The sequence below is a fragment of the Artemia sp. Qi Xiang Cuo genome, chromosome 16 (genome assembly GCF_049724085.1).
Source record: "Artemia sp. Qi Xiang Cuo chromosome 16, ASM4972408v1, whole genome shotgun sequence".
NCBI lineage: Eukaryota > Metazoa > Arthropoda > Branchiopoda > Anostraca > Artemiidae > Artemia > Artemia sp. Qi Xiang Cuo.
This window is the reverse complement of record NC_142809.1, coordinates 49,634,079-49,654,913: the sequence shown is the minus strand read 5'-3', so window position 1 is coordinate 49,654,913 and position 20,835 is coordinate 49,634,079. Positions and strand designations below refer to the sequence as shown.

Here is a 20,835-nt window from a genome sequence, read left to right as displayed (position 1 = left end):
CACCCCTCTACCCCCCTCCCCCTAATTTAAGCCCATTGCTATGATACCTTTTTAGTGTTTGCGTCACACTTCTGGCAGTTTGAACTCTTTAATTACAGTAGGCTTATTCTCAATATGCTTTGTATCGGTCGAGTATTGTATTGCTTATTTGGCTTTTTTAGGGGATAATTGTGAAAATTATCACTAAATCTCTGGGAGAAATATACTACAAAAAGAAAGGCCGTATTATCGAAGTAAAAGATAAATATATTGCCATCGTTAAAATGCTGGATAATGATCATATTCTGAAGTTGGATCAAGCTCATTTGGAAACTGTGATACCAGCTATAGGTAATTTATATTTTTTCTCTCGACCTCTCTCTCTCTCTCTTCCTCTCTCTCTCTCTCTCTCTCCCTCCCTCCCTCTCTCCCTCTCCCTCTCCCTCTCTCTCCCTCTCTCTCCCTCTCTCTCACTCTCTCTCTCTCTCTCTCTCTCTCTCTCTCTCTCTCTCTCTCTCTCTCTCTCTTTCTCTCTTTCTCTTTCTCTCTCTCTCTACCTTTCTGTCTGTCTCCCTCCTTTCTCTCGTCTTCTCTCTCTCTCTCTCTCCCTCAATGTAGAAGTTCTGCTATCACTGATCTGGGGTGGCGAGATGGCTGTTTTGGCTGCTGATGGGGCTCATAGGGTATTCATTGTCCCCTTTAAGCCAAAAGAAATATTGAATGTCAATCTGTCATGTTTTGCATGTCGGGTCAGGTCAGGAACAGAAAACAGAACTTGTGCACTCCAATAGTGAAATGTTAAATCTTAGAAAATTGTGCATGTGATATTAGCAGATTATAATAAAGTATAAAGACAAAATTTTCTTCTTTGTTAACCAAGAAAGGCAGAAAGGTAAAAGTTGGGTTTATTTTTTACTAATGATATGTAATTAGAATTATTTCATTGTAATAGATAGAAACAATAATGAAAAATTATTTCTGCCTTTGTGAATAGTTTCCATAAAAATACATCTAAGAAAAATAACTTTGGCATGGATTTTAAGAAAAAGTCGTCATGTTTGTCCGTCAAATGTTTGTCCGTCATGTTTGTCCGTTTGTCCGTCAAATTCATCAGCATCCCAGCTTTGGCTGGTTGTAACTAAAATTGTAACTTGACAAAGGGTAGCTAAATTGCTGATTTTATGCCCTAATGGGCAAAGATTTGCCCTAGATGGCAGCAGTGCTTGCCAACCTAAGTACGATTGTGACTCGTTCGTATATTACAATGTTGTTATTTGAAGCAACTTTTCATTTTTTTTTCTTTTTCATAATCTGTCATTTTACATTTGTTGTACTCAACGGGTTTTCAATGTGCTATTATTATTATTGCTGTAAAAATACTTTTCTTTTCCTCCCTGGGGTGCTGTCCCCCCCTCCACCCTCCCCAATTTGAAAAAAAAATTCTAAAGCTCATTGGTAAAAAACGAAAAACAAGATAGAATGTAGCCTCCGTCAGTATATTTTGAAGAAAATCCGTTTTGTATCTTTATGAAAAATAATTTGAATATTGTCCCTTCCCCCTTGTGAATTAACGCCCCTGTTTCCTCCCGTATCTATGTATGAGCAGCAATTCGGTTTTGAGGAAAAAGTGAATTTTCTTTTAATGAATTTATTTACAATTTTCTACTTCTTATGAAAACTAATAGATTTATGGGCAAACGGCCGTACTGTAATACAAATTTTATTGTTTTATAATTTATTCGTCTCATCTGAATCTCTGTATTACCTTCATTTCTGTCGTAACTTCCGACGTATCTGCACGACATATCAGATATACCTACCGTAATTCACTAAAGGATTTTTCATTTTTATGTGTTGTAACTACATATTTACTTTAGGGCGTGAGGTTCGCATCCTTAATGGTGGCTATAGAGATAACAATGCTATTTTAAAGGAACTTGATGCAGTCAAATTCTCAGTCAAAGTCGAAATTAGTTCGGTATGTATTACCTATGAATTCCTTAATACTTTTTTTGTAAGGTCAGTGGCGTGACTCTCATCCAGAGTCCACCCAGCTCCAAATGGGTACCTGGAGATATTTTGGGAAGATAAACAGGAAGGGGTTGCGAAAGCACAGGGTGGCTGGCCCAACAGCCCCTCATTGCACTTCCCGATTGAAGGGCCATGAAACGGAGATCAGCACCACCGGTAGGGACGGTAGGGACGGTATTTTTTATCTTAGTGCATTTAGTTATTTCTAGTCAGTTAAGAATGGTGTCTTACCTAAACGCCATTAGCCCCGAATCTCTTGCTAGTCTTTTTCATTCCTGGCGCATGGGAAGGGGGTATTCTCCTCCCTAAAATTTGTTTAAAGGGACTTACATGGTAAAAAAAATGTTGGCCTATAAAGGCCCCCCCCCCGGCCAAGGACAAATACTTCGACATTCCTCCCCCATGACGCGTAACTGTAAGTAGCATTTGTCTCTGTTGTTTTTGGCTCCCAATCAACTGATATACATGGAAATTTACTGTGGAAGCATGTTGAGCCTATAAAACATTATGCAGAGTCATATATATTTAATAAGCATGTCATGTCGTTTGAGCTTTCTTTTTAAAGAAAAAGAAATTACCTACAAAACCTTGATTTGATGTAATATATGTGAGTTTTAGAATCTTCGATAAGACATTATAGCCTGACTACCACATCAGATATATCTTTGTTTTGCTGTGTTATACGTCAGCAGTTTTTTTTTTTTTTTTTTTTTTTTTTTTTTTTTTTTTTTTTTTTTTTACTGAGAGACTAGGTTAGACTAGTGTTTTTTAGTCTATTTCTACTGTAATATTACTAGTCTATTTCTATTTAGTGTTTTTTAGTCTATTTCTACTGATTGTAATATCATTCTACTTTTCGTAATGTTTCTTTTTTTCTTTTTCTTTTTTCGCATATAAGGGCTCGCTTGTAACAAGAGCCAGCAGCGGTAGGAAAATGTTAATTTGCCTTCTTCCCTTGCAAGTTTAGAATAAGACTTCAAAAGCTCAAACTCATATTATTTTTATGGAAAATGCACAATAAAATAGTTTTTAATGTACGCTTTGATTACATACAAACATTAATTTAGAAATTAACGCAAAGAAAACGTTCTTGAGTATACATCAGGTGAGAAACTTGTATGATCTTAAGGTAAAATTTCAGCTACGGTCTTACAAAAAAAGTAAATGACTTCGTTGGCTTTATTAATTGGTGGTACAATTAATCGGTTTATATCAAATTGATTTTTTGCTGTTTTCCTCGGTAGTAGTCTGTGTCAATAAAGGAAGCAATTCTTTCCCTTTTTTCGCACCTTTTTAGTTTAGTTTAGTATTAGATTTTTGTTGTTGTTTTTTTTTTTATTATTTTGCTGTTAATTTTATATATAATTTTACCAAAAAGTGTATTTCCTCAAACTACCTCAAAACTGTTTCTAAAAATTGTTCGTGAATTCCTTATTGTTGGAAAAATTTACTGATAGATTTTAGTGCAAAATGAAAAACAAAAATGAAACAGTTAAAGTAAAACTAGCTGGGCTTTCCGAATAAAAATAATTTTGGACAACTTTTGCGTTTCGGTGTAAATTCCAATTTGCATTGTTAACAGTGCATTTATAGCACGTTAAACAATGTGTTTTTTATACATTTGATGATCTATTTATTTTTTTATTTTTTTTACTTTTGCGGCAAACCATGGGCTCTCACAAATTGTTGGTGACCATTTTTTTTTTTTTTTGTTAATTTAATGCGTTCCCACGCATTAAATGAACGGATGGCAGAAACAACTTATTAAGATTGTATATTCTAAGTAAGCAATTTGGAAACATCCATCAATAACGTTAATTTTTGTAATCGGGAACCTTTCCAAAGTTGAGAAATTTTACAAATAAACCCCTGAAGGAAAGTCCTTATGATCTCCTTAATTCATTGCGAAATTTCCATGAAAAGAAAGATTTTCTGGAAATTTTGTGTAAATCTCAGAAAATTGTCAAACAATCGTGAATATTTTTTTCCATATAAATTTCCAAATATATTTCTTACCGTTGCCATGTTATGGCTAGCGAAGATGCTTAGATTATTTTGTTTTTATGAATATAGACCGACCGAATAGGTATGACAAAATTTTGGAAAATAATTATTAGGGAAAGCCAACGTATTTATTGATAACACATATTCCACACAGCGTGTTATTTATTGATATCACATATGCCAGGATGCCATTGACTGTTAAGGTAACATAAATGAAAAAAAATCCTTGAAACTTGCTTTTATTACCTAAACCTTAACGAAAGTTTTTCCTTTCTTGTGAAATGCATTCTCCGGGATTTAATATAAACTATATTTACGTTGCCTTGGCAAGGTCAAGTGTTGCACCAACTCTTTATCCGGTTCGGCAACCCAAGTGTTGCAGGAGCAACACTTGGGTCATACACACACATATATATATAAATATATATATAAATATATATATAAATATATATATATATATATATATATATATATATATATATATATATATATATATATATATATATATATATATATATATATATATATATATATATATATATATATATATATATATATATATATATATATATATATATATATATATATATATATATATATTATATATATATATATATATATATATATATATATATATATATATATATATATATATATATATATATATATATATATATATATATATATATATATATATATATATATATATATATATATATATATATATATATATATATATATATATATATATATATGTATATATATGTATATATATATATAATATATATATATATATATAATATATATATATATATATATATATATAATATATATATATATATATATATAAAATATATATATATATATATATAATATATATATATATAAAAAAATATATATATATATATATATATATATATATATATATATATATATATATATATATATATACATATATATATATATATATATATATATAATATATATATATATATATATATATATATATATATATATATATATATATATATATATATATATATATATATATATATATATATATATATATATATATATATATATATATATATATCTGTAATGTACCCCTAAATGTATCGGAAACAAAAAAAAATGTGTACAAATTTACACACGCATCTAACCCCTTTGTTTGGTTTCTTTGCTATCGTTTTTCCTTTAAATAGGATATTTAGGGTTTCAGCTCGTACAACTCTTTAGTATCCGCTATAGGGGATACGGTGCTACCCCTCCAAACTTGCCCCAACGAGGCCAGTTCCGGCTAGAACACCAAAAAGATAAACTAATTTGCACAAGTTTTTAACGCCTCATCCTTGAACATTATCTCATAGAGCCTGATTGTGTTTTAGTACTATGTATCTGTCCCTAATTTATCATAATCATGTTGCTGCAGCTACTCTTTACTATGATAATTGTGAAACTAGGTCATTGAGGTCCATCTTTATTTGCAATCACTACGAATGTTTTGGAAACAAAGGAAATTTACACAGATTGTATGCTTTAGCATATTATCATTAAAATATATAGGGAGGTATTATATTTAAATAGCAATGATAAATATATTTAAATGATGAACAACATTGATCGCACCGGCGGCGTGCCTCCAACATCTCACCGGCTGTGGCGCGAAAAAATCATAGGTGGCGCGCCGGTGGCAAGCCGCCACTGCTATTTTTGGCCCCACCGCCTCCGGCCTTCCCTTATCGGCGCGGCGCCGGGGTATAGTTCAAAGTTTTATTTTCTCGCTGCGGGTCAAATTTCTAATATCACTACCTAGAAAAGAGCAAAGGGAAACACTCAATTCCTTAAGCAATTGGGCCACATCTTAAGCACTTTCCAATTTGGGTCAAACTTCGATTTCAAACTGGTGTCTGCCTGCTTTTCTGTTAGAACAGAGCTTTCCAGTTGGAAGCTGAACCATAGCTCGATGGAAAGAAAGCTGTACTGAATAACTACAGATTATCCTCTTCAGCATAGACTATTAAACTCCACTTGAACTCGCACACTCTAGGCCCTGGCTCAATTACTAACCAAATTATTCGTTTTGGCCCAAGGCAGAGCTGAATCCTGGATTTTGTTCGGGGGGGGGGGGACAAATGAGTTGGACAAACATTTCAGTGCGGGGGGGGGGGGTCCTAACCCCCTCCTGGATACGTCCTTGGCCCAAGACAATAATTGCATTCAGCTTTCTAAAATGTAATTTTATATTCCTCAATCCGGTTTAAGTTCCACGCTTTCTGTAAAAACCGCAGAGGTTAGGCCCTTATCGCTTTCTAGCTTTTAGGTGAAGTCGGTGGACTAGGGAAAAAAAACAGGACAATACCAAAGTGTTGCTCTTGCAACACAGTGTTTACCCAGTTATCTGCTGCTGAACCCTGTTTCCCTTGAAAAAAGGTTGACTTTTAGCTATACTACCAGTCATTAAAAGCAATTAATACACGTTATGTCTATTTCGACTGGTGATCATTTAGGAGATGGTTCTAAATGATGAAAGTTAAATAATTGAGATCGTAGCATGACTGTTTTAAATAAAACACATCAAGCACGTGCTTAAAAAATGCTTTTTAATTTTAGGTAAAATTAGCGCTTAGGGGAATTCGATAGCTTAAAATTAATTTGCGAATCTTGGCTTCGGCTGACCATCTCAAAGACAAAGGGCATATTAGCGAATTGTCCTAGGGGACTAGCTACCATCGAGGGCTATTGAGAGTCTGAAGTTCAAGTATGAAATGTATCTGAAAAGACAATGAATGCGTCACCTGTCTTAGCAAAGTTTATGATCAAAGCGGGTAGTACTACAGGGAACTCCCAAAGTTGTCAAATCGCTCAAAATAAATGTTTCCTTTGATCTGATTTTTAGCGTTTAGCTAGCAGGGATGCTAGAACATTTTTAGTGACTGCCCTTTCCGGAACTCTAAAAATAAATTTCTGCTTCGTTTGATCAAAAAAAAAATCACGTTTTCTAATGATGCAAGTTTCATTAACACTGAATATCTCTATCTCCGGCAAAAACGGGAGCAGTTAAAGTGTTTCTCTAAGATTTCGGGAAACAGGTATTGACTTTTAGTTTTCTGTCTGTTGAGGATCTCTTATACAAGCTCTACAAGTTGGTCCAAGACCGTTTAATCAATTCTAAATCGTTTGGCGTTACAAATAAAAAAAAGTTTATAATGGACAAGATAGGCTGATCTAAGGTAGGCTGATACAAGGTATCGTATGACCTTGAGGGGTTTTGTTCCATCACAAAATTGTTTATACTTTTAAATTCCTGTTCCAAACCTTAGCTGAAGTGTCATATTTGTGCTCTGGGGGTTGTGGTTTTTGGTTATTTTTAAGAGAAAACCACTTTTAACAATTACTAATTTGATTTGAACTCTGATTTGGTTTCCATTTTCGTATTCCATTTTGATTCTATTTTTATATTCTATTTTATTCTTTAATTTTTAGTTTTAATTATATTACTTCTGTGTTGCAAGTCATAGCTAATATTAATTTAATCCCATGAGCCAGTTATTACATTTTAATCCGAAGTTACTGTTTTGTTTTTGCACTATCTTTGGAATAAACACTTTTTAATGAGAAAAGGCCTCCATATGTAGTTATGCAGTTTTTATATTAATTTTATATTTGATAATAATTATATTTGATATTAAGTAAGTGCTAATTAAAAAAATAAATGTGGATAAAAATAAGAAAAAAAATAAACTAAAAACACATGGCACGAAATAGCTAAATTAAATTATTAATAATCAAAGTCCGAGCCAACTCCTTTTTTCAGATTTTTATTGTATGACTAATATAGATCATCTTTTCAGGGACCATTGAAAGGAAGAATAGTTAAAGACTTGCCCTACGAAGACGTCTCGAAGACATACTCAGGCTAAAATTATTGCCGACATCCGCTAACTTTGTTGCAATGACTATCAGGATTAGAAGACAACGTCATTCCAAATGCAAGCAATAAGGCTTTAATAGAGGATTTTATAACCTTTCTCAAAGAATATGGGTAACTTATAAGAGTGAAAACTGGTGCTAGTGGCGAGAAAGCCATCTAGTGTTTGGCGACATTCGGCATTTGTCCAAGCTTTGTAATCGTTTTTCTCTCAGTAACTGAGATCAGACTCTTATTACTACACTAAAATACCAACTATACAAATTAAATTAATTATTCTTATTATTACATTGAAAAAAATGCCAAGCGTCGCCAAATGTTAGATGGCGCTGACGTATTTTGTTGATGCGCCAATTCCCACTCTTGTATGTTACCCATACCCTTTGACCTTTCTGACAGCAGTCTTTCAGTTTCTTATGATTAGATCAACTATTTTTAAATAGAAAATGTTTTTAATGGTTTTAATATTTTATTTCTGCGTGAGTTCAATCTATTCCAGAATTCTGTATTTTTCATCTATATATATGCAGATATCCTCCACATGTATATTGAAAATAATTTATTTGCCCTTTACAAAACAGTTAAAGTGCTGTTATAGAGGAGTAAATAAGGGGGAAATATATACACAAACAAAATTACAACATAAGAAGTAAAAAAAAAAGAATTTACGAATCATTTGACAAACTACAGCATAGGAAATAAGGAAACGAGAACACCTCTGGTGAATACAAACACTGTTTAGACACTCATTGCTTACAATTCCCTCGCCTGTCTTAAGATGTGAACCAATTACTTCTTTTTCAACGCTGAAGTTGTCAACCCCTCAAAAGTTTTAGAATGACTAAATTGTTTTTACAATTCATAAAATGTTTCCAAAAAAAGAAGATGGAAAAAATTTCATCAAAGATGTGACAAGTGGCTTGAAAGCTATGACCAAATAATCATGGACCCATGGAAATTATTGTAATTTATATAAGTCTACAAAAAAAAATTATTTTGAAAGCCAATAATGTAAACCATTATTTCAAATGATCCATTACGAAAGGTAACTTGAAAAAGCTAGATACATGAAATTTTGTACGGCTAATCTTGGGCAGAAATAGCCCCACAGTGGGAATATAACGAGTTCAATTTTTTTGTTAAGTTTATTTATCCTGTAAGCTATATTTAGCTGTAATTTTTTTTACATTTTATTCTGTAAAGATTACTGTTACAACCACCTTTTATTTACAATTCTTTCTTGTTCATACAAAAAATATTCAGCTCCCTATGTTTTTTTCCTTTTATCTATTATCATTATTTTATTTGTTATGTAAAGTAAAAATGGATGAAAGATCTCAGCCTCCTTTTTTCGGTTTCTCACACTTGTAATTCTAACTTGAAAACTAGAGCCAGAGTAAATAAATAAAGATTTTGTCTGTTGGCAAATTTTGCCTCCATATTAAGATTTAAAACAATTTAAAACAATATTTTTCAAGATTTAAAAACAAGTAAAATATAATTTACGCAGCAGTACAGCTTTGCCATGGCTTCTGAGAGGCGAATCATTGATTCCAATTGTCTCACTGTAACTCTTCAAGCTCATTGAGAAACTCCATCGCCATCACGCTGCCTCAATCTTTTATAGTTCTCAACAAGTAGATCTCCAGCTTCCTACAGACGATTGAGAATAAGCAAGGGCTTGAAGTCCTCCCAATACTCCCAAAAACAACTAAATATTCCAATTTTCCACCCCAGAGTACTCACGTTTGTAATATGTGCTTGGTTTTTCACACAAGTTCAACAAATTTCAGCAAGGACTATATCCGAACTCTGATTTGATTTATTTTTGTTTTGCTATTTGATTCATTCGATTTATACTATTCTTTACAAATTAGGCGACATTGACCTCAGATTTGTTAAAATTAAACAAGCTAATATTTATCTTTGAGAAGAAACAATATGAAAATTCAGTCACTATTTTGAATATTGATGTTGAGAGGTAAGGTAACCTTTTAACACACAAGATACAACATAATGGAGTAGTTATACCTTATACGGTAGCCACGAAAGAAGTCAAGTTTGGTTAGTGCTAATGAAATAAAATAAAATAGGATAAATACACTTTTAGATTATTGCTAATTTTTTGCTCCTTTTCAGAGTTTTTTATTCAGCGGGAAATTTCAAGCGAGAATATTATGGTGAAATTTATTTTTGTTCTTTAAAAAAAAAAGAGTATTTGTCAACTATTTTATGTTAATGTTAAAGATGATTTTTAACTCTGCTCTGAGGTGGTGTACATTCTTTACATCAAAACTCTGGCTCTACCGAACCTGGCTGTAACTATTTTTTACTTTGGTCCTCTGTCTTCTAGGACCTAGTAATAGCAAAAAAGGAATGAGAAAGTTTGATCAACTCTCTCTTCAATTTTAACTCTATCAAAATTCAAGATTTTGAACTTTCTCAAAGATAAAAAAAAGTTATTTACATCCAGGTTGTCAAAAAGGCGTAACTGCAATATCACAGAAATGGCAAAGGGTACTAAGTTGAAACTTACAGGGCATGCTCAGTGTGATGTTTAACTAAAATCAAAAGACACTATATGTATCCATGATGTCAAGATGTTCATCTATTTTCTTAAAGATGCTTGTGCAGTTTATCTTAAGAACGACTAAAGGGTATTAAGTTAAAACTCTGAAGAGAATGTTGAGGGGAATATTGAATTAAATAAAAAGTCCCAGTTTGCTTCCAGGCTGTAAAAGGGGCGTATGTGCAATATTTCACAAACGGCTAAGAGTATTAATTTGAAACTTTCAGCAAATGTTGTGGGGGTGTTTACCAAAATCAAAAGACACCATTTGAATTTAGGTTGTCAAAATAATTTTTTTATCCAAAGACGCTATGTATAACCAGTTGTTAAACCAGTTTTTTTCTATACCACCTTAGAGCAGCTGCGTCAATTCACGAAAAAGAATTTTGAAAAACTGTTTTGTTTTTTTTAGCAATCTTTCCTCGCCAATTGTTGTCTTTGGACACAAAAATTTAAGAATTAAAATTGATTCTTGCTTCCTTCATCCAGTTGAAAAGTGTATTTTTTATCAAAGGAGCTGCAAGTACTTGGCTCATATTTTAGTCATCAGCTACCACGACGTACTTCGTTAATATTTTTTTTCGCATTATTCTGGCAATAGTGGGTATACCTCTCATAGCCTTATACCTCTTAAGCCTTAGACAAAGCAGCTTCAAAAAAGCAAAAAAAAAAACACGGAACTCATTTGTCTTCATTAAATTAAAATTAGTTCTGTCGTTAAAGAAGTTAGCCTAAAAGAGATAAACTAAAAAGAGACATAAATGCTGTAAAATATCAGTACAACAGTATTAAGTCCTTTTTATTTCTTTGTTTGATTGGGAATAGAAATAATCATTCTTAATATAAGACAGTGAGGAGCATATTGGAATGCCGTATTCTTAATAAAACAAGTATTTCGACAAATTTATTATTTCCAAGGACCGTCAAATGTATCCTGAAAAAATAAAGTAAAAATCGTGGCGTGAAGCGTTACGATTTTCCGACGCCGCCGAAATCTTTTGTTCCGTTAAACAGAAACCAGGAAAATACTGATATGCCATCTACAAAAATCTCGAACTTGGTTGGTAAATACAGCAGTATTACCGACTCCTGCCATGATTTTAAAGATGATGCCACAATTTTCATTTGGTTAAATAAAGAGCATGAATATCTATCTAATACCGAAATATCTATTTCGGTCGGTAAATGCAGCGATTTTACCGACTCATGCAGTGATTTTACGATTGGTGCCACAGTTTTCCATTTGGTTAAAGAACATGAAAATACGGATATGACATCCAATGAAATCTCAATTTAGGCTGGTAAATGTACCGGTTTTACTGACTTGTGTCGTGAATTTAAGACGGTGCCAAAATTTTTCGTTCGGTTATATAAAGAACATGAAAATACTAATATGATATGTACCATAATTTCAATCTCTGTCGATAAATTTAGCGGTTATACCAACTTATGCAGTGATTTTATGAATGGTGCTTCTATTCGGTTAAATAAAGAACATGAAAATATTGACGTGATGTCTACCAAAATCACAATCTTGGTTGGTTAATGCAACGGTTTTACCGACGCATGCCCTGGTTTTATGGATGGCGCCGCAATTTTTCATTCTGTTAAATGAAGAACATGGAAGCTTATCGATGGAAGCTTATATTATTTCTATAATTAAAGTTTATCATGTAGAATTTGTTCATAGATAGCTTTGCTCTTTCAGCCTAAACATAATATAAGTCCAAAGTCTTGCTCAAATAACTTAATCAAAGATCAAGGATTCTACTCCCAAATTCTTCACTATATCTTCACTGCTTCGCATGGATTCTGTTTCCTACTGGACCAAAACGCGAAAAGACAGAAAGTCCAAAGTCTTGCTCAAAGCTCAAATAACAATCAGAGATCAAGGATTCCACTCCCAAATTCTTCACTATATCTTCACTGCTTCGCATGGATGCTGTTTCCTACTGGACCAAAACGCGAAAAGACAGAAGATGCATGGGGTAAAAATGGAGTAAGCTCCTGGAACAAGATGATGAGCCAAGGGACGGAGAACCCTGATATGACGACAAAGCATTTTGAAAGCACTGCTCATCAGTCAGGAGTAATCGATTTAGCAGTTTATAGCAAACTGAAACATGGCATTGAAAACAAGTTGGATGAAAACACTAAGGCCTTGAATAGACAGCAAGAAAAGGAATTAACTGGAAACCGACAAGGGGTCAAGGTTCTTATGGATATTAAATAAAAAAAACTAGTTTTTTAAACTGAAAGTAAGGAGCGACATTAAAACTTAAAACGAACAGAAATTATTCCGTATATGAAAGGGGCTGTCCCCTCCTCAACGCCTCGCTCTTTACGCTAAAGTTTGACCCTGTCTCACAAATTTATTTTTAAAAAAAATAAAAAAAATTTAGCGTAAAGAGCGAGGCGTTGAGGAGGGGACATTTTAGGCAAAAAATGCAAAATTCCACATTTTTGTAGATAGGAGCTTGAAACCTCTACAGTAGGGTTCTCTGATACGCTGAATATGATGGTGTGATTTTGATTAAGGTTCTATAACTTTTAGGGAGTCTTTCGCCCTTTTTTTGAAAATCAGCCAAATTTTCTCAGGCGCGTAACTTTTGGTGGGTAGCCCTAAACTTGATGAAAGTTATATATTTGAAATCAGCATTGAAATCTGATTTTTTTGATGTACCTATTGGTATCAGAAACCCGTTTTCTAGAGTTTCGGTTACCATTGAGCTGGGTCGCTCCTTACTTACAGTTCGTTACCACGAACTGCTTGATAGTAAAACACTAGGAAAACAACAGATAGCCCTTCGTGGCACGGCTGATGACAGCGATGGGAATTTTCGTCAAATCTTTAACCCTGTTACTCGCTACAATCCACATTTCAGTAACTGCTTACATAAAAGAACGATGAAAGGGAATATGGGGAACTGCCTTAGTTGTGTTTCGCAAAACCAATTCATTGAGGTACTAGGTAATTAAATCAAGCGCACAACTGTAACTGGTGTGAAGAATAGCGGTGTGCATTTAATTATCACAAATACCATTCCAGGCTGTTTGCAGGAAGAAAGGCTTGTGATTTGCGTCAGGCACGTTAACTGCGATGGCATTATCAAGGAGAGACTTTTAACCATGGTACCAGTTGAATCAAGAAAAGGTGAAGAAATTGCCGACAAGAATCTAAAAGTTTTAGAAAAGGAAGGCGTAAGCAAAGTGGCACTTATGTTTCAGAGCTATGATTACACAAGTAATATGTCTGGTGTCCAGCAGGGTGTCGAGGAACACATATAACCAAACTGAGAAGATAACTACGTTTTATTCGATGCATGGCTCATAGAGAGAACCTCATCCTGGAACACGCGTGCAACAACAGTCCCATAGTCTGAAAAATTTTTGAGATCTTACAAGAACTCTACGCTTTTTTTACGGGTGGAATGAAAAGGGTTATTGCTTACAAACGAGCACCGGAGAGGGCTGAATCAGTACTGAAGCTAAAGAATGTGTCAGTGAAAACATGGACGTCCAGATCGGAGAGTTTGACAGAATTGTTGACCAGCTTAGACACCATCGTAGAAGCTTTCAAAGAGCTAAAAGAACAAAATGAGAACAAAACAATAAAAAAAAATCCAAAGTTCTGCACCAACTTTATAACCTGCTTTGACTTTATTCTGACGCTTATATTCATGCGTCAGGTCAAGGTTCTTGCGGAAAATTTGCAGGCTGAACACCGCGATCTGATGACTGTTAAAAAAAAAACCAGGGTGACATGCGATATCTTGCATTATCTCCTCAAAGACCCGGATAAGATACGGAAGCAAAAGCAGTAGCGGAAAAATTTGGTTCAATAGCCAATGCCGAGCTCCAACTTAAACACCGCCCTAGACATCAATCTATGCATTATTCAGAGGCAATTGCTAATTCTGGAGCCAACCCGCTGAATGACTGAAAATCGTTCTATGCTAAGGAGCTCTTCAGTTTCTTCAGAGCCGTAGTAAACGGCCTACGACAACTTATCTTTTATGAGGCCATTATGGGAAAAAGAACTAAGCAACTATTCGTCATTAGATTATATGATTCTTTAGGCTGAATTGCGACCCCAAGTTTTGTATTAGAAATGTACATTATGTTAATTAGTGGTGAGAACAGTCAGTATAAATGAACAACCAGTAGGTAAAATCAATCACTTCCCCCCCCCCCCAAAAAAATTTTAGCTAGTATCATCCCTGCTCACTACTTTTCATTCTCATGAGATGATAACAATATTAACAGTTTCCCTAAAAACAAAATTCAAAATCTAGTTGACATTTTCCCTTTTCCTTCACCCTAGAATCTTTTGCCCCTTTCCCCTAGATTTGGATGAATGCCTTTTTTCATGATATTTTTGCATACATAGGCCTTTTGTTTATTTTATTAAAAAATTGAAAGAACAAAAAAAAAATTCTCATAAACATTTTAGTAACACTTACATATCCTCCCCTACATTTTCGTCAACTGGCGCAACTGGGGGGAGGATGTCGGGGTCTTGAACCAGTCTCACCCTGATTGCTTTGTCAGTTATACTTTGGTTTCCCATTTGGATATCATTAGGCAAAGCCTACCTGAAAAGTATAGATATAGCTTAAAGTTTTAGTTAAGTTCCAATGATGCAGTTTGGATATTTTCAGCTAAACATAATAATTCAAACTGAAACTAAAAAATTTAAGCCGGGATCGTTATAATTCGTAATTTGGCTCATTTATAAATTTGGCTTCTTTGAAATAGCAATAGGAAACACTGTTCAAATTGTAGTGCTTGTCATCAAAATTTTTTAAAAGAATTGTAGAATGGAGCCTGTCCCTGTTGAACTTTCTGTCAAAAGACTTGCATTTGCTATAGTCCAGTTCTTAGCAGAACAAAATAGCATAGGAAGTCTTTCGGAAGATGCCAAAGAGGGACTTGAAGTAGCAACTCAGTGTTTAGAAAGGGCTTTTGGTCTCACTGCTGATCAAGCATCTGCCCTTTCTGTTTCACAGTCTCTTTTAGATATTTTTCACAATGTGACTAAAAATGAACTGGTAGGGACCATACTATGTAGCTTATCAGCTTTTGAATATTTAAAATTTTTGTTAAATTTAAGTTGGGGAAATTGAAGACTGGCTGATCTTGGAAAGCAGGCTAGTGTAAGATAGCCTAGTATAGGCTATGCAGTAGTAGGACAGGTCAATATCTACGAAATCATATTATTGAGTTAGGACAAAAGTGAATACACCATTTGATGCCTTTTTTTATGTTGATTATGAATATAATAAGCATTTCTATCGGAAATGAGTTTCAGCCCCCCCCTATATAGGCCAATTCAGGGTTAGGTTAGGTTTGGTTAAGTATAGCCTATATAGGGGGGGGGCTGAAATTCATTTCCGATAGAAATGCTTATTATATTCGTAATCAGCATTAAAAAAAGGCATCGAATAGTGTATTCACTTTATTCCTAACTCAATAATATGATTTCATAGATATTGACCTTAGGACAGCTAATCACCACATTAATAGTTAAATTATGTAAAATTCTACTTTAGGTACTTTTGGCTAGGCTATCTTGGAAAGGGGTTAGCCTAGGTTAGGAAAATGAAACTTTCAGGAATGGGTCTACAGGCTAAAGTTTGTCCCAGGAAGGTATTCTGAAGGGTAAATATTGGTAAAGTTCTACCAAATCATATTATTGACTTACACATAAAGTGAATATAGCCTACCACTTGATACCCTTTTTTATGCTGATTACAAATATAGTAGCCTAATCATTTCTGTCAGAAATGAATTTCAGCCCTCCCCCCTATATATGTCAATTCAGGGTATATATTTCTACAACCTAACCCTGAATTGGCATATACAGGGGGGGGGCTGAAATTCATTTCCGATAGAAATGATTATTATATTTGTAATCAGCATAAAAAAAGGCGGTATTTGTTTAGCCTTGTGACACCTGATAAGGAGACATGTTAAGAAAACAATTCTTACTTTAAAATATGTATAATGATCCTAGTTCTTATATTATCCAACGGGAGAACCTTTATCATCAAGTCTTTCCTCTAAAAATAAGTTCATGCCGGTCTTTTTAATATTTTTTTTTTTTAGAGAGCAGTGGCGTAAATACAAAATATGCAGAGCATTGAAAAGAAAAGAATAATATAATGAAAAGAATAATATAAAAAAAATTATATAAAAAATCTGTTGATTTTGAATTGAAGTTATCAGGTTAGGTTAGGTTACAAAAGATGCACGGAATTTCTTAGCGTTCATGCCTGTCTGTTTAATACTTTTTTTTTAATGAGCAGTGGCAAAAATACATGAAATGCACGGAATTGAAAAGAAATGAAATAATATAAAAATTATTTCTATAATTTCAATTTACCACTACTTTTTCTTTAAACACGTTTTTTGACAAACGTGCTAAACGCTATCTATAAAACAACTTATTTGGCGGCAGTTTACAGCGGCAATTTCAAAAGACTTAAGCATTGAATTTTCAATGTGGTGATATTTGGAAACTTTTTCTCTTTTGAGGATTTTTAGAGGAAAGACTTGATGATAAAGGTTCTCCCGTTGGATAATATAAGAACTAGGATCATTATACATATTTTAAAGTAAGAATTGTTTTCTTAACATGTCTCCTTATCAGGTGTCACAAGGCTAAACAAGTACCAAAAAGGCATCAAATGGTGTATTCACTTTATTCCTAACTCAATAATATGATTTGGTAGAACTTTACCTAAATATTTACCAAATCATATTATTGAGTTACAACTAAAGTGAATATACCGCTCAATGCCTCTTGGTCAATATATACCAAATCATATTATTGACTTACGCATAAAGTGAATATACCATCAATGCCTTTTTGATGCTGATTACAAATATAGTAATCATTTCTATTGGAAATGAATTTCAGCCCCCCCTATATATGCCAATCCAGGGTATATATTTCTACAACCTAACCTAACCCAGAATTGGCATATATAGGGGGGGGGGCTGAAATTCATTTCCAATAGAAATGATTATTATATTTGTAATCAGCATAAAAAAGGCATCGAATGGTGTATTCACTTTATTCCTAACTCAATAATATGATTTGGTAGAAATTTACCTGCCTTTTTTTATGCTCTTTATGAAAATAATAATCATTTTTGTCAGAAATGAATTTTAGCCCCTACCCCTATATATACCAATTCAGGGTATATATTTGCACACTAGATGGGTGGGGGGAAATTTTAAACTTACCTCATTTACATCAGAAATAAAATTACCCTCACCCCCCTAATATGCAAATATATACCCTGAATTGGTATATATAGGGGTGGGGGCTGAAATTTATTTTGGAAAAAATGATTATTATATTTGTAAAGAGCATAAAAAAAGGCATCAAGTGGTATATTCACTTTAGTCATAACTCAATAATATGATTTGGTAAATATTTACCTTTTGAAGTACCTACCTCCACTCCTTCTCCCTCTAGAGGGTCCTGACCTTTGATGACCTTTAAAAATTGTGGGTTATAAAAGTGAAACCTTGCAAAATAGATCTTCTGCTTTAATGAAGTACAACAAAATCATTTTGAGCTTCATGACTGCACAATCCCAATTTATAGGCCTAAGGTTTTGAAGATATGCAAATACATCTCCTAAATTTTGAAAAAAACAAACATTGATATGGCTTAAAATTCTACTCAAATAACAGGAATTGCATTTCCAGAACTAAAGCCAGAGAAAAAGAAACTGATAACTGAAAATTAAGGTAAAATGTTGTTTTTTTAAAATTTCAATAGGTGATAGACCTTTCATGTAGGCAAATTTCAGGACCCTCTAGAAAGAGAAGGAGTGGAGGTAGGTACTTCAAAATACCTTCCCAGGACAAACCTTAGCTTGTAGACCTATCCCTGAAAGTTTCATTTTCCTAACCTAACCCCTTTCCTAAAAGAACAGCTAAAGTACAATTTTACCATCAAATTATTGTAAAGACTCTATTATACCACCTAGGAAGTAGGATAAATTTGCAGTTTCCAACATAATTTAGATTGGATGACAGTGAATAGGCCTATAGGCTGTCATTTGATGCTCTTTTAATGCTTTTTCATAGCCTTGGCTAATTCAATGTTCATTTTTGGGGAAATTACATTTTGAGCCCTAAACTGCTCAAAACAGCCCATAGTAGGCTAACCAAAAGTTAAAAAAAAAGTTTCTAAAAAAATTGGCCTAGGCCTATGAGAAAAAATTGGTATTTACAGCTGATTCAGGAATAGAGCCAGAAGCCCCTCAAAAATGGCATCAGTTTTACTGTGACACCAGTTTCAGGTGCTTCAGGCACTTCTAAAAAATTCTTACAAGCCCATTTTAAAAAAATCACTATTAAGACTAGCCTAAATAGAAATAATAATTAGGCCAACCATTCCCAAATTAGCTGTGGTTTCATCAAAATTTCAATTGGCAATAGACCTGTCAAGTAGGCAAATTTCTAAGATGTAGAAATCCAAAGAGGGTTAACATAGAAGCTTAGAAATACCTTCCCAGAGTATGTTTTTGGCCCTGTATTCATTACTGAAAGCTTTATTTTCATAACCTAACCCCTTTCAAAGATAGCAAGAAGTAGCTAAACTTGAATTTTGCCTCAGCTGTAAATGACACTTTTCTCACCAGTCAGAAACATGTTTTAAACTTTTGGCTGCTATAGGCTGTTGTACCTTTTGGGGCCCCATTAAAAGCTCAAAATAAAATATTCCCCAAAAACAAGTATTGAATTATGAAAAAAACAGAAGAAAAGGCATTAAGTGATGTATCCACTTTCATTCTAGGTAAATTATGTTGAAAACTACAAATTTACCAAAAGTAGATTGTTTTGCCATTGGATTTGTCAAAAATCTTCTTAATATGCCTAAATATGTGATTAGCTTGAATATTTAAATAATATACAACATTCTCAATTCCAAATATGATGATAGACAACAGCAGTGCTTAATCTTAGACATGCATTTAAAGCTTGAGCCTAATCTTAGAAAATGCTGTCCAATCTTGGACATTCAATCTTAAAGCTAAAACAACATAAGCATATTCAATTTGTAGACAGAGTCAATCTTGGACTAATTTAATCCAAGGTTTGTTGTAAAACAGAATATTTATATTTGAATAGGCTAGTCTGTGGTAGTGACTTTTGTCTAAATTCATATGTTTAAAACCAGAAATTTCCAAGATTGTAGTCAGCCAATCTCAATTGTCTGAATCTATAAGCACAATGTCTAAGATTAGAAGCCTGTTGTCTAAGTGTAGGAAAGATACTTTTTAATCAGGATATCTGTGTATAATTAGGCACTGACTGAGTATTCAGAGTATAACCCTAGCCTAGTTAAGTTAGGTAAATTAAACTCTGGGGAATGTATCAGAGCCTAAAGTAATCCATAAGGAAGGAATTTTGAAATACTCGCTTCCACTCTTTCCCCTTCAAAGAGCACTGAAGTTTGACAATCTTTTAAGATTCCATTTAAAAAATGAAACTTCAAGGAATACATCTAGGCTATTGCTTAAATAGACTATAAGAAAAGTATGTACTATTTTAGTGGCTGGCTACCACAGAAAGAAACACTATAAAAATCTGAAAACTACTTTAAAACATTCTAAAATACTTATATAAGTCCTTAAGGCATAGTCTATCAATAAACTTTACCCTTACCCCCTGATGGTCAAATATATACCCTGAATTGTACATACAAAACAAATTTTCCATATGCAACTCTTCTTCAAATCAATTTAATGATAAACAAGCAACATCAATGGCAAAAAGTAATTGGAAAATCTATGGCACATGGATTGAATGTAAGGCTGTTACACTGGCAGATGTAAGGGCTATACATTTGCACAGTTGGAGAGGGTAGGTGTAAAGTAAATTGATGCACTTTAAGGAACAATATAAGTAAGTACTTCAAAAAGTTTTAAAGTTGTTTTCCAAATTTCGTAGTGTTTCCTTCTGGATAGGCCAACCCCTAAATTTAGGCTGTATTGAAGAATGTTTTGAGCTTTGTGCTTTTGCTCAATCCTGATTTATAGCCTATGGTTTTATAAATTTGTAAATCTATTTCTTAATTTGGGAAAAAATATTATACAACTTAAATTGTACATTATATTTTAAAAAATTAGAGAAATAAATGAGAAAGAGGTTGAAAACAGAAAATTACAGTTTTTTTTTGTCACACTTTAGTTTTGACAACCAAGCTTGTCTATTCACTGAACTTGTCTGCTTTCTGAGATACCATGAAGTCCCTCAAGCAGAACTGTCACATTCTTGTTGGTATCACTTTAGTGCTCCC

The 20,835-nt window shown here is 33.4% G+C and overlaps 2 protein-coding genes across 2 annotated transcripts in view; both read left to right on the top strand.

The window, feature by feature from the left end:
* kin17 (kin17 DNA and RNA binding protein) overlaps window positions 1–8,403 on the top strand; it is a 91,434-nt gene extending 83,031 nt beyond the window's left edge. The window contains exons 5-7 of the mRNA XM_089102805.1: window positions 162–330; window positions 1,857–1,957; window positions 7,866–8,403. Of these exons, the coding sequence (XP_088958931.1) occupies window positions 162–330; window positions 1,857–1,957; window positions 7,866–7,934 (339 nt within the window). The 3' untranslated portion in view covers window positions 7,935–8,403. The remainder of the gene's footprint in view (window positions 1–161; window positions 331–1,856; window positions 1,958–7,865) is intronic.
* Window positions 8,404–15,303: 6,900 nt separating this feature from the next.
* Window positions 15,304–20,835, top strand: part of LOC148943043 (small glutamine-rich tetratricopeptide repeat-containing protein alpha-like) — a 32,411-nt gene continuing 26,879 nt past the window's right edge. The window contains exon 1 of the mRNA XM_089102237.1: window positions 15,304–15,562. Within this exon, the coding sequence (XP_088958363.1) occupies window positions 15,332–15,562 (231 nt within the window). The 5' untranslated portion in view covers window positions 15,304–15,331. The remainder of the gene's footprint in view (window positions 15,563–20,835) is intronic.